This window comes from Rhincodon typus, chromosome 19 (genome assembly GCF_021869965.1).
Source record: "Rhincodon typus isolate 14 chromosome 19, sRhiTyp1.1, whole genome shotgun sequence".
In the NCBI taxonomy this organism is placed as follows: Eukaryota; Metazoa; Chordata; class Chondrichthyes; order Orectolobiformes; family Rhincodontidae; genus Rhincodon; species Rhincodon typus.
Window position 1 is genome coordinate 22248684 of NC_063350.1, and position 13057 is coordinate 22261740.

General features: G+C 39.1%; 1 protein-coding gene across 1 annotated transcript in view; it reads left to right on the plus strand.

Moving 5' to 3' along the window:
- ptprt (protein tyrosine phosphatase receptor type T) overlaps positions 1–13057 on the plus strand; it is a 928020-nt gene that overhangs the window by 532326 nt on the left and 382637 nt on the right. Inside the window, exon 11 of the mRNA XM_048608556.1 lies at positions 2312–2414. Coding sequence (XP_048464513.1) covers positions 2312–2414 — 103 coding nt within the window. The remainder of the gene's footprint in view (positions 1–2311; positions 2415–13057) is intronic.

Here is a 13057-nt window from a genome sequence, read left to right on the forward strand (position 1 = left end):
AATTTCCAATGAAAAATACAAACTTGTCAAAATTAGGTCAAATCATAATATTCATTTTTAAGGACATATTAATTGCTGCAATTACCAGTATCTCTCTGTTGCTGTAACCTAACCATTACAAGTATATAATCTCAATTTTTTTCAGTCTTAATTGGTGTATGAGATCTTAAATTTCACTTTTTAAAATATTTTTCTTGGTTTTTTTTCCATCTCTCTCAGTTCAATGGCTTTGTTCCCTGCTCTTTAGTTTTCCTGCCATACCTAATTTAATATTGAACTTCCTTGTTGACAGAATAAGTGAACAGTGATGCTCAGAAAACTGAAAGACAAGGTAAGGATGTTAGGGATGAATTTTGTAAGTGACATCACCACATGACCAAAAGTTCTTATTAGGCTGGCAGCTCTGCGAGGTGGGCCACCATCCTCAGTGGGATTATGATCCCAGCAATAATAGTCCACTGGTGGAACAACAATCCGATTAAGAACAGAAGTCCACCTCCAACAATTGCTCATCCAAAAAGAGGCTGGAACCTCAAGCCGATTCAGCCGCATCGTCACTAACAGTAACCACTGCTGAGGCCTGCAGATGAAGGAGAGGCTGCCTCCATGGCAAGGTGTCCACAAAGACTGGATAGGTTTGTTGTCATAGGCCAGAACCAGAGGGACAGGGACCAACAATTGGCAGAATATGTGGGCAGCCATATTGATTGAGCCTTAGCTGTGAGGTAGCCTTTCCTGTGCAGGGGCCTCTCTGTGGATTGGGAAATGAACATTCAAGAAACATCTTCCATCACTACAATATCAACAGGGAATCTTCCCACATGACAAGCATCCCTTCGAATATGGACAAAGTTCCAGCTGGCGTGGGAAATTGGCTTCAATTATGCTATTAATTGGCACAATTGACCACTTGACAGATTCCTATGCCATGGCAATAGAGCATTCCCTTTGAGCACTGATTCCCTCATGAGGGTCTATAGCAGTTCAAGAAGGCAACTCAGTACCATCTTTCCAGGACAATCAGGGAGTGCCTATAAATGCCGATTTGGTCAGCAATGCCCACATCACAAGAATAAATAGAAAACTATATTGCCAGACTTCCAGCCTCTGAACCAGCCTCTGTAGCGCTGGTAAAATCTAGCCTCTATTGAACCTGAAATTGGGCTGTCAATTGCCCATGTTATGCCTGCAAAAGGGTCACAACAATTTTTACTTCTTGAAAGTGCAGCTTGGAATGATTTACAAAAGGTTGCACTTTTTCTCTCAAATATTTAACATGCACTTAATGGACGCAAATAACTTTGATATTTAGTTGCATTATTAATAGCAATACAATGATTATCTGATCTTGCTATGACAGACCAGAAATATTATCAATTAACAGATAAAATGTGAAGTACTTTAGTCTTTTTAAAAATGGAACTGGACATTTCATATAAAGAAATGTTTCGGATTTTATATTCATGACTTGTGGTTTATTGTGTCTATTGAGCTGAAGGCTTACAGTTCGTAGAAGAGTCAGTAAATTAAACACACCGGCAAGCAAAAAGCAGAAAGTCTTTATTAATAAAATCTAAATCTATTAAAACTCCCTTATGAGCAGTAATTAGAGATTTTTAGATTTAGTAAATGTTCAATGGCCCCATGATAGCCAGTAATTAGGCATAAGGTCGAATTTGAAATTTCCACCTAATTTCAGTTACAGATGGGAACAGGAAATAGAGGAGAAAGCAGGGTCAGTGATAATAATGTGATTCCTTAATAGGATAGGAGTCATTTTCGGAATGGATAATGTGGATAATGGAAAATGGACACTTAACTTGGTAACACTGAGCTCCTTTAGTCTTCATTGTTCCCTCCCCATTATGGTCATTCATTCAGCTGCCGTGTGCCTGTTTTCTGCAACACTATCTGGTTTCCTACATCTTGTACCTCTTTCCTCCTGTCAAAATCTCCATTGAACACTCATTAATGGGTCTTGCCTTCAGTTCTTCAAATGTAATCTTCCATTCACATGCTGAACAATCACCATTCCTTCTTCATAAAGTGCTTGAGATAGATTCCTTGCCTGAGAGAAGTAAAATAAAATAGCTTTTGCAGCATCATCAACAGCTTTTCTTCCTGACCACTTGAGATGTGGCAGGAGACCATTTGTCACAGTCTTAATAAGAATTGGATATATGACATATCGGGACATAAATATAAATTCGAAGGTGAAAAGTGGGAGTTAAGAAAATTGACTGTTATAGGAGTATACTAATTTGATTGTGTTTGCTTTCTGTCTCTGATTAATTTTGTTTTCTATTGATAGCGCCTTCAATGCCACGATACGATACAGATGCGCCTTTGAATGAGTCGGACACAACCATCACAGTCCTGTTGAAGCCAGCTCAATCAAGAGGAGCTCCGATCAGGTAGAATAATCTAAGAAAATTATAGCAGCTCTGAGAAGCAAATTTTGAAGACAAGAATTTGTCATTCTGAATCTTTCAGAAAAAGGAGGCCATCTCGCCCACTGAATTTGCTCCACCATTCAATAATTTCATGGCTGATATGACTGTGCCCTTAACCTTAATTTTAGGCTATGTTCCATTTGAATTTTGTTTTGCATCTCTGGTTATTTTATAAAAATATGAGTTAAAGTGGGACATTTGAACAGACTAATATATTTTACTCAACCAATTTTATCTGAGTATACATATAGCAGTGAAACTTTGATGCATTGTCAAAACTTCATTGAAGAACTTGTTTCTTCCAGACTAAACACCCAACTTGACTTTTCTGTAGCAAATTGCACTCAAGATATAAATATATTGTCATCATAGCACTGCTCAAAAAAGGTGATTGTGAAGTGACATAATAAACACAATGCTTTTGTGTTAAGTTCAGTACATACAGTGCCTCTGAAAATGACAAATGAATACTAAATTAAGTGCTTTGCAAATGTAATTATATTACAACAATGGTTCATTTGTTGAATTAAAATGCACTTGGCATCAACAAAGCACAAGTAGAATTCTATATCAAGGAAACAATTAATGAGTTATAAATTCGCTTCCCACAAAATCATGTTTCCAAAATATCTTGGTGAACACGTAAACACAGCTGTTAACTGGAATAACAAATCATACTTGGAGTTCTCCAAATAGTTTTTGCAAAGTAACAAAAATATTGGATTTTTTAAAACCTCCCCTTTTGGTCAGCCATTACTTAAGTCCAAAATGAGGATGCTTTACGCGTTTATAATATAGATAGTATATTTTGTTGAAGATCTGTGTTATCAAATTTAATTTTGTGGCCAAATACATGTACTATTTGCTATTGTGGGCTTCATTTGCACTGCAGCTGTTGTGCCTGAGTGATGTAGCTCACTGGTGACATCACCATGGGAATCCCCAAAAAATCCCTTTTATACACGGTTTTTATTGAGAATGAGGAGGGCTAGTTCAACCAAGCTGAAGCAAAAGAGAATGAAACAGTAGTGTCCTCTGAGATGTGACTGACCACCCCACATAATACAACTACAGACCACCTGGATCTTTTGAAGATCTTAATGTTTCTGATTTACTAATGTGGGCTTCATCGAGGAGCCAGTAGGAGAGCAATGCAGCTTGCCCATGAACATCTACAAGCGAGATGATCATCTGGGAAAATGGAAGTAGTGACTGCATTGACATTTAACTCCACTGGCTTATTTTGAGCAACCATATGGATCTGTAAAATAGGGTTTATTTTTAAATCATCAATATGCATGTTGGAAATTTTAATATGGCAGCAGAGCAGAGTCGAGTTTTATTGCATTCATAGATTATCCAAAGAACAGAGTGCAATAGGCTCATGTTATTTTAAATTCCTGGCATTAACTTCCTCAACATTTTTATTAGACAGGAGTACCACTCACTTCATTTTCAGATGGTGTGTGATACCAAATTAAGTTGCTTTTATTTGCTGTAAATTGTAAGATTGCAGTCAGCTTTAGGAGTTCTGTCATCCACGAGTCTTTTGAAGCATTTAATTTAATCAATAGAAAGTCGTGGGTACCAATGCCTTTGTATCCAACTTGCAACAAAAGTTAAGGAGTACTATAATGAAATACACGCTGCTCCAGAGTGATCATTGTCAGAACTATTGGGGTTTGAAAAGAATACTTCCATTGCCTTAAGAAGTCACCAATACTTTTCAATATACTCCAGATCACGTCTCCTGCAAGTTTAAATGGTTGTAGCCTGAGCAACTTTGATATTCAAAAAGTCCTGGGCAGAAAGATTCATCCGAGAGATAGTCATACCTGCACAGTGAATGACGAATCAAGAGGACAGCTGCAATGAGAACACCTCAGTGACATTCGCAAGGGCCATCAAATCTTCTTATTAATGTGCTCTCATCTATTTAGTGCTCAATCTTTATCACCATTGACATAATATATTCACCATAACATTGAAATAAATGACACATTCTTCAATCTCATGCACATTTTACAACATAAAATAAGATCACATTGCACAGCTTGGTAAGACTGTGCCAACTGATTGCATAAATCAAGAAGGGCAGAAATACACATTTTCCTGTAAAACCATGCTTTGCATGAATAACAAAGCATGACGCAGTGTGTTTCCCTCTTTCATCACCTGATATGCCATCACTGAGATTTGAAAGTCAGTGCAGTAATCTAGTAGAGAAAAAGAAATGAAAGAACTGTGGATATTGGAAATCAGAAATTGCTGGAGAATCTCAACAGGGATGGCAGCATCAATGGAGTGGAATCAGAGTTAATTTATCAGGTCCAGTGACCTTTCTCCAGAACTGGAGTCAAAGGCATTGTTCACTCTCAGTCCTGGAGTTCTGGCTACAGTCATTCGGGTAATTAGTGCAATCATTGGCCAGTGCTCTGTGGCCTTACAGACCAGAGATTGGTCAGTGCTGGGATTACAGGTAAATCAGTTGGAGAACTGCACACCGATCAGTAAGGGGACCGGTCTGTCCTTTTTGTAAATTCACTCATGGGACATAGGCTTCATTGCCTGGGCCAGCATTTATTGCCCATCCCTAGTTGCCCTTGAGAAGGTGGTGCTGAGCTGTAAGTAGACCCATAATGTCCTTATGGAGTGAATTCCAGGATTTTGACCCAGCGTTATTGAAGGAATGATGACAGGAAGTCAGGATGGTGAGAGACTTGAAGGGGATCTTGTAGGTGGCATTCCCATGTATCTGCTGCCCTTATCCTTCTAGATGGAAGTGGTTGTGGGTTTGGAAGGTGCTGTCTAAGAATCTGTGATGAATTTCTGCAGTGCCAGTTGTAAGTAGTACATACTGCTACACTGAGCATCAGTAGTTAAGGAAGTGAATACTCATTGATGTAGTGCAAATCAAGCGGACTGCTTTCTCCGGGATGTTGTCAAGCTCCTTAAGTGTTGTTGGAGCTGCATCCACCCAGGCAAGCGGGGAATAGCCTATCACTCTGCTGATCAATGCCTTGTGGATGATGGACAGGATTTGGGGAGTCAGGATGTGAGTTACTTGCTGCAATATTCCAAGCCTCTGATCTGCTATTGTGGCCACTGTATTTATATGGTGAGTCCATTTGACTTTCTGGTCAATAGGAACCTCCAAAATGTTGATAGTGGGGTAATTCAGTGATGGTAACACCGTTGAATGTCAAGGAGTAGTGGTTAGATTATCTCTTATTGGAGATGGTCATAGCCTGGCATTTGTGTGGTGCGAATGTTACTTGCTACTCATCAGCCCGCACCTGGATATTTTCCATGTCTTGCTGCATTTGAACATGGACAGCTTCTCAGCATGTGAGGAGCTGTGAAGAGTGCTGAATATTTTGCAATCATTGGCGAACAACCCACTTCTGATCTTATGATGGAGGGAAGGCCATTGGTTAAGCAACTGAAGATGGTTGGGCCTAGGACATAACGCTGCAGAACTTCTGCAGAGATGCCCTGAAGCTGAAGTGACTGACCTTCAACAATCACAAACCATCTTCCTATGTGCTAGGTGTGACTCCAACCAGTGGAGAGTTTGCCACAGATACCCATTGACTCCAGTTTTGCTCAGGCTCCTTAATGCTAACTGTCAAACGTGGCCTTTATGTCAAGGGCAGTCACTGTCACTTCACCTCTTTTGTCCATGTTTGAACCAAGGCTGTAATGAGTTCAAGAGTTGGGTGGCCCTGGTGGAATCCAAGCTAGATGTCAGTGAACAGGTTATTGCTAAGCAGGGACTGCATGATAGCACTGTTGCTGATATAGTGGTGTGATTTTAAATCTTCCATCTTCATTTGAATCGCAACTTTGCAATAAACACGAAAATTATCTGTTAGTGCACGCTGAGTGGATGGATGACATTTGTTTTGGTTTGTCTGTAGGGGAGGATTGCACTTGTGAACAATGTGAGGCCCTTCAACTGGCAATTGTCTTAACTGGACATTCATAAATGTGCACCTCATGCATTGACTAACGAAGATATTATTAAGCTGGAGAGGGTTCAGAAGAGATTTACCAGGATGTTGCTGGGTATGGAAGGTTTGAGTTCTGAAGAAAGGCTGGAGAGGCTGAGGCTTTTTTCACTGGAGCATAGGAGGTTGAGAGGTGAAGTTTATAAAACCATGAGGGATATAGATAAGGTTAATGGTAGGTGTCTTTTCCCTAGGATGGGGGATTTCAAGACGAGGGGGCATATTTTTAAGATGTGAGGAGAGGGATTTAAAAAAGACATAGGAGCAAATTGTTTTCACAGAGAATGGCTCATGTGTGGAATGAACTTCTTGAGGAAGTGGTAAATATGGGCACAATTACTACTTTTAAAAGACATTTGGATAAGTATGTGAATAGGAAAGATTTGAAAAGATATGGGCCAGGAGCAGGCAGGCGGGACTAGTTTAGTTTGGGATTATGTTTGGCGTGGACTGGTTGGACTGAAGGGTCTGTTTCCATGCTGTATGACTTTATGACTCTATGTAGGTTAGAAATCCTGACCACAGGCAATCTTGACCATGTCAATGACCATGACAAGTTATCCCAATAAGCTCAGTGAGGCAGGAGTGATCACAGGTGACCCCTAAATTGCCTCTTGTGGTTGACAATTCCCAAACATATTCCAAAAGCTTGCAAGATGGTGCAAAGCTGCTTTCCTCTCACATTGAACTGCAAGTATGTGACAACTTGGACTTTTATATCAAATATTGTATTTGTTTGAATGAGTTAGGGTTGGGGGAGTGCGAACAATGTTTCAGCAATTCTATTACCCTTATAATTTTCTAGAGTATTTTGGTGCTGCATTCATCTGAATCAGGTCTAATATGTTAGAACTCCATGGAGAGACATCCATGGCCCTCCTTGTTGGAAGGCTCCATGTCTGACTGTATTGGTAAAGTTTCATTTGTTCTATGTTCTTTTTATTGAACCAAATGTATTTTACCGGATGCTGGCAATCAGGTACAAGTTATGTTGACAAGGTTGACATTATTACAAAGACTGTGAAGGGAACAAGACTAGCATGTTTTTCCCGTCTGAGATCGTAAAATCTTCTGTCTCTCTCCACCCAATTATTTCAGACATCATCAGACTAGGTGGAGATTATTTCCATCTTCAGCAGTAACCCATCCATAAACATGACCTTAACAGTAAAATATAAGCAATTGGATTTGCCCTTGAGAAGGGTGTATCGCTATTCACCAGAATCATGGTTAAGGAAGATGCGTAGAAGATGGGAAGCAAAAATATGAGAATGAAGCACTGCTATTCAAGATATTATCTACTATTCCTCTTGATGGTTCTGTCTTGCACTTGCTTGACACATGTTTTCTCTTCTTGTGTAAATAAAGGAGATCTACGGGGAATACAGCAAGATTGACATAATTTCTGTACAGGTATGATCCAGGAAATTGAGGCAAGAGAAGAGGATTTAAAAACATAATTACTTAAATGTTTGAAAATCAAAGTCAATCACTAAATTTCCTTGCAATTGCAATGCCAGTCTTCAGCACATACTAGCCATATTTATAATTTCAGATAGGATAACCCTTGTGAAAATGAATTAATAAAATGCATCTCTTAGTCAATTCAAACATGCACTACCTGAGATGTATTTTATTTGGGATTTTATATGTGCAATAAATCTCTGTGCAACAGTATTTATCAACCTAATTATACTGTTTCAGCACAACCTGAATACATCACAACTGACATCTCCAAATCAAATATCCTGTAAAGTGGAGAGATAAGACAAAATGAATTACATCAGTTTTTGATTTCCTAAAGTTGTCAAAATACAACTGAAGAATGGAGACTCAGAGATATATTTTAATATTCCTAGCCTGAAATTACTTGCCTGTAATGGCGATTACAATGTGATGTTACTGTAATATAATCTATATTTTTGTTAGTTCATCATATTTGTAAGATAGCACTAAGATAGCTGGTATGCAGCAGTTTCCTGTCCTCACAGATGGTGGTATGTTTTTTTCAAATGGCTGTGCAACGATCTGACTACGGTATAAAGGCTGGTTCTGTATTAAGGGTAATTTGTGATTCCAAGGAAGCAATGGTATATGATTTTCACATGAGTAATTGTATCATCTGACAACTGTGTGATATTTACAATAAGATCTTAATATAGTAAGAAGCTGTCAGGCAATAACTCACCTGCAATAATTTTATTTGGCTTCTTGATATTTAAACACTTGCAAAATCTTGGCCTTTTGAAGTAAATAATTCCCTCCACAGAAATGATTGCTATATTGAAGATTGGACTGTATTCTGTGGCCAATGACACAGCAAGGATATGCTCACTGACTTGGAAGAAAATTTTCCATAAAGATTTTGAGATGTGGTTTTTCCCTTTCCCAGCAATGGTTTCAGTCTGATGCCAAGTCAAGGGGATTCCTTGGCACACAGCAGCAGTGATGCTATCAAGTGCGTATACAGCCAATCAATTTGAATTATTCACATGCACTGCATACCAGGAACCACTTGAAATCTTTTACTTTTAATTTACCTTTTCAGATTGCAAAATAAGTATAATATAAATGTATCAAGATGGAAGCTAAAATTAAGAAAAACAGACTTTAAAGAGAAGAAGATATGTGAGGATTTTACATCATCGTGGAGAAATTTAACTTTGCAAAAATATAACATTAGCTTTTACTACAGCCTGGTAACATTTCCAGCAGTAATTATGATGTTTGCATGCCGTTAAAGATCCAGTTGTACTTCATTTAACAAAGGATAACTTCTTTGAGGCTTTTTGCACTGAGTCTAACATTGTAGGAGGAGAAGATCCCTCATGGCTTCAATTGTGCTTTTTGGATATTCGAAAGTACACCTAACTTGATACTATGGTTTTTAAGAGGTGGACTTTATCCTGGATTTTTTTTAATGAAGGAAGTTTGAGACAAAGGTGTAGAGCAGTCTGCTCAAAGCCAATTAAGTAAACAGCTTGTGAGGCCTTGGATTTTTTTTTTAAGTTGGAACAATAAAAGCAACCTGAATGGGTGGTCTATGTGATTCTACTTGGAAGGGAAAACTTTGTCCGATTAGGGTTCAAACTTGTAATGATCATCTGAATGGGATTAACTCCTCACACTGAGCTTGAGTTTGGTCTTGAGTGGATGGCAACATCTTTGCATCCATGGTAAGAATTGCTCATTCTTTAGCTGGTGGGATTGCCACATATACTTCATCTGGAAGCTGCTCCTCAATGTAGCATAACATTCCTGGAATGTCACGAAGAAGTGAACAATAGCAAGTAGTTGCAGATCCATAGATCCTTGGGAGTCTTTCATCAAGATTTATTGGAGGTGGACATTTTGAGATTCCTTCATCAGGAGTGGGGTCCCTTGGAGGCTCTTGACCAACACCTTGATTTGCAGATTTGATGGAAGATTGGGCAATTGCAAGATGTTCTGAATCTGCCGTTTCCCTGCAATTCTTAGTCTCATCCAAAAGATTGGACAGGCTAAATGTTGCTAAAGGTTTGCTGTAAGTTCTTCCTTTCCCTTTGTTTCTTGCCCAATTTTTCTTCAAAAGATCATAATCATTCTGCAGTTGATCTTTTATGTTAACAATGTTTTGCTTTACCAGGATGGTCTTCTGGAAAATTAAACTGCCGTGAATGCTCAGTAGACTACCGACAGAGCTCATCACTCTCTCTTGCAGCTTTTCCCATACCTCCTTTGTCTATCTGACTGATTCTTGATAAGCTGTGGTCTTTTCCATGCATTTACTGTGGGCTAGCTGGCCTCCTCTTCCTGCTGTGGGCCTTTCCCCTAAGAACTGCTGTCTGATTGCCTCCTGGGTCCATAATGTCAGACTGGCCTCAAAGTCTGCCACCTGCATTATATGCCATTGCTGGGCTTTCTTCAGGATATTAACATCCACCTCCTGCTATTTTTCTGGGCCTAGTTGCTGCTTCCCACCCCATAGTAAGATTGAATAAACAGTCAAGTGTATGTGTTAATGATCTATATGATGTGCCAGTGGCATGAATTTGGTACTTTGCAGTGTGAGAAGAGAGAAGGCAAAGCCTCAACCAGAAAGATGTACTTACCTTAAGTATTGCGTGTATTATAGTGTAAAGATAGGAGTTCTGCAGCAACCTACCAGTCAGATTATTAGCTACCCTTAGATGGAGAAAGGCTACAAGTTACCTGAAGAGACATCCAAATATCTAAAGTGACAAACCATCATGTAAGTAAGCATCACAGGCTTTACTAAATGTTACGTGGTACATTAGTGAGGGTAGGAGAAGGCATATCTGAGATTCTAGGCATTCCCGTCTAGGTTGCATCTTGTCCTGACAATATCCTGACACCACCTGATGATAGTCCGTATAATTATCATCATCTGCATGATGGTGTGATACTGTATGTTCTGGTCAATGGTGTTTCCTGAATCAACACCAGCAACGTAAAAGAGACAAGCGGACCTCTTACCTCCTTTATTTTTATGAGTCAGCTTTGCATGAATTGACTGCTGAGTTTGTCAATGGAACAACTGTGAATAATTTTCAAAAACATAATTTCAAACTGCTTGATAGAACTGAGTTGCATGTGAGGCCATCTTGGAGAGTAGTTTAGAGCCAACCGCATTGTTGCAAGGCTGGATTCACTTGTAAACCAGACCAAGCAAGAATGGCAAGCTTTCATAAACATCTTCAATCAGCTTGTTGAATTTTTAGTGCTTCTCATTTCTGCAGAGATATAGTAGCAGACTGTAAGTGCTGCATGAGCCTTCTCTCCCAGCCCCATGGTATCTACAAAAGGCTTCATTGAACACTGAAGAATTTTCCATTATACTCCATTCTGATGGAGATGCAAACAGGGGTGCTCCTTTACACCCTTGGATGGCTTGCCTTAGCTGTGTGCAATACGGGGCATGGATACCCTTTTAAGGTCACTTCACAGATTTCTATCTGAAACTTGTAAGGACCAACGACATGGGAAACATTGCCTCTCACCAGCATTTGCACCCAACACATAGTTCACATTCACAATAATGTGATTGCAAATGATGTGAAGCTGCACACTACAGGCGCAGTTGCCTGTTGAAGAACCTCCTGTCACAAAGTCGTGCAGCTGGCATCCATCAACATTGGATCCACCCACTTGAGGCATGATCACAATCATTCTTGTTTCTCAGTTCACTTTTTAGGAGTCGATAGATCCTGGAAGGCAATACAGATTGAACTGGATACTGAGTACTAATCTTAGCCTAGTCATTCCGATTCCATTGATGTGCAGGAAAGTGTGTTGTTGAACTGTACTTTTCTTGAATTGTCCTACATTCCTTTTGAGGAGAGAAATTTACTTCTAATGCCAGTCAGGTCTCCTTCAAACTGCCTAAATGCTTTCAGTCTCTGGATTTTCCAAGCCAAAAGCAACCTTTGATTATCTTGAACCAAAAACAATGTTTACCGAACCTGTTGTAAACTACCACAATAAAAACAATCTCCCATTGCCACTTCAGGGTCCCTGCTGTCTGACATATATTGGGTTAGTTCCCTGTTCTAGAAGGACTGTCTGACCAGTTATTATTTTCCTGAAAAGAAAATCCTTCACTAAAGAGGCCAACTTACATGCTACAACTCTAAAAATGATATCTATATATAATATATATAAATCACACACCTCCTATTCCAACAGTAAGATATTACCTGACACCAAGAATTCCTAATAAAGCTGGTAGCAAAGCAGTTTAGAGAAGACTCTGTAATAGCAGGTTGAATGATTATAACCTTGTGATTCCCTGTAGGAAATTATAAATTTAAATGTGTGAATAATGGAAACTTAATCAGATTATTGGTAAAATTGATAATCATTCATTCAAATGCTGTCAACAGCCAATAACCTCTGAGTCTGGCACCTTAATGGCCTTTGAAATTTATCTTCCAATGTAAGCTAAGGGTAAAAAGCAAAATAGTTGGCTTAGATAAAAAGTCCCATCATTGAGTTAATAGATCTGATTCAGAATCCATTAAAGTAATTTAATTGGAAAATTAAGAACTGGAACTAATATATCCCCTCAAGTTTCCTTTCATTGAGTTAATGTGTTTGATAAAGCATTCATTAATTTAATTTGATTTTGAAAATTAATAATTGACTGGAACACATCGCCTACTGTCCTGTCCCATTCTGGCCTATATGTGATTCTAGTCCCACATCAATGTGGTCGACTCTTAACTATACCTCAAACAAGTCTTCCAAAGCCATGCAGGAATAAAGCCAACTGAGCACTGAGCTAAAATCTCGGCATTAGTCCAGGAGATGATGAAGATGCACCCAACCCAGTTAATACTCTAAAATCCTCTACACTAGAAAATGTGATTTGGACCAAATTTAGAACATAGAACATAGAACATTACAGCGCAGTACAGGCCCTTCGGCCCTCGATGTTGCGCCGACCTGTGAAACCAATCTGAAGCCCATCTAATCTAAACTATTCCATTATCATCCATATGTTTATCCAATGACCATTTAAATGCCCTTAAAGTGGGCGAGTCTACTATTTTTGCAGGCAGGGCATTCCACACCCTTACTACTCTCTGAGTAAAG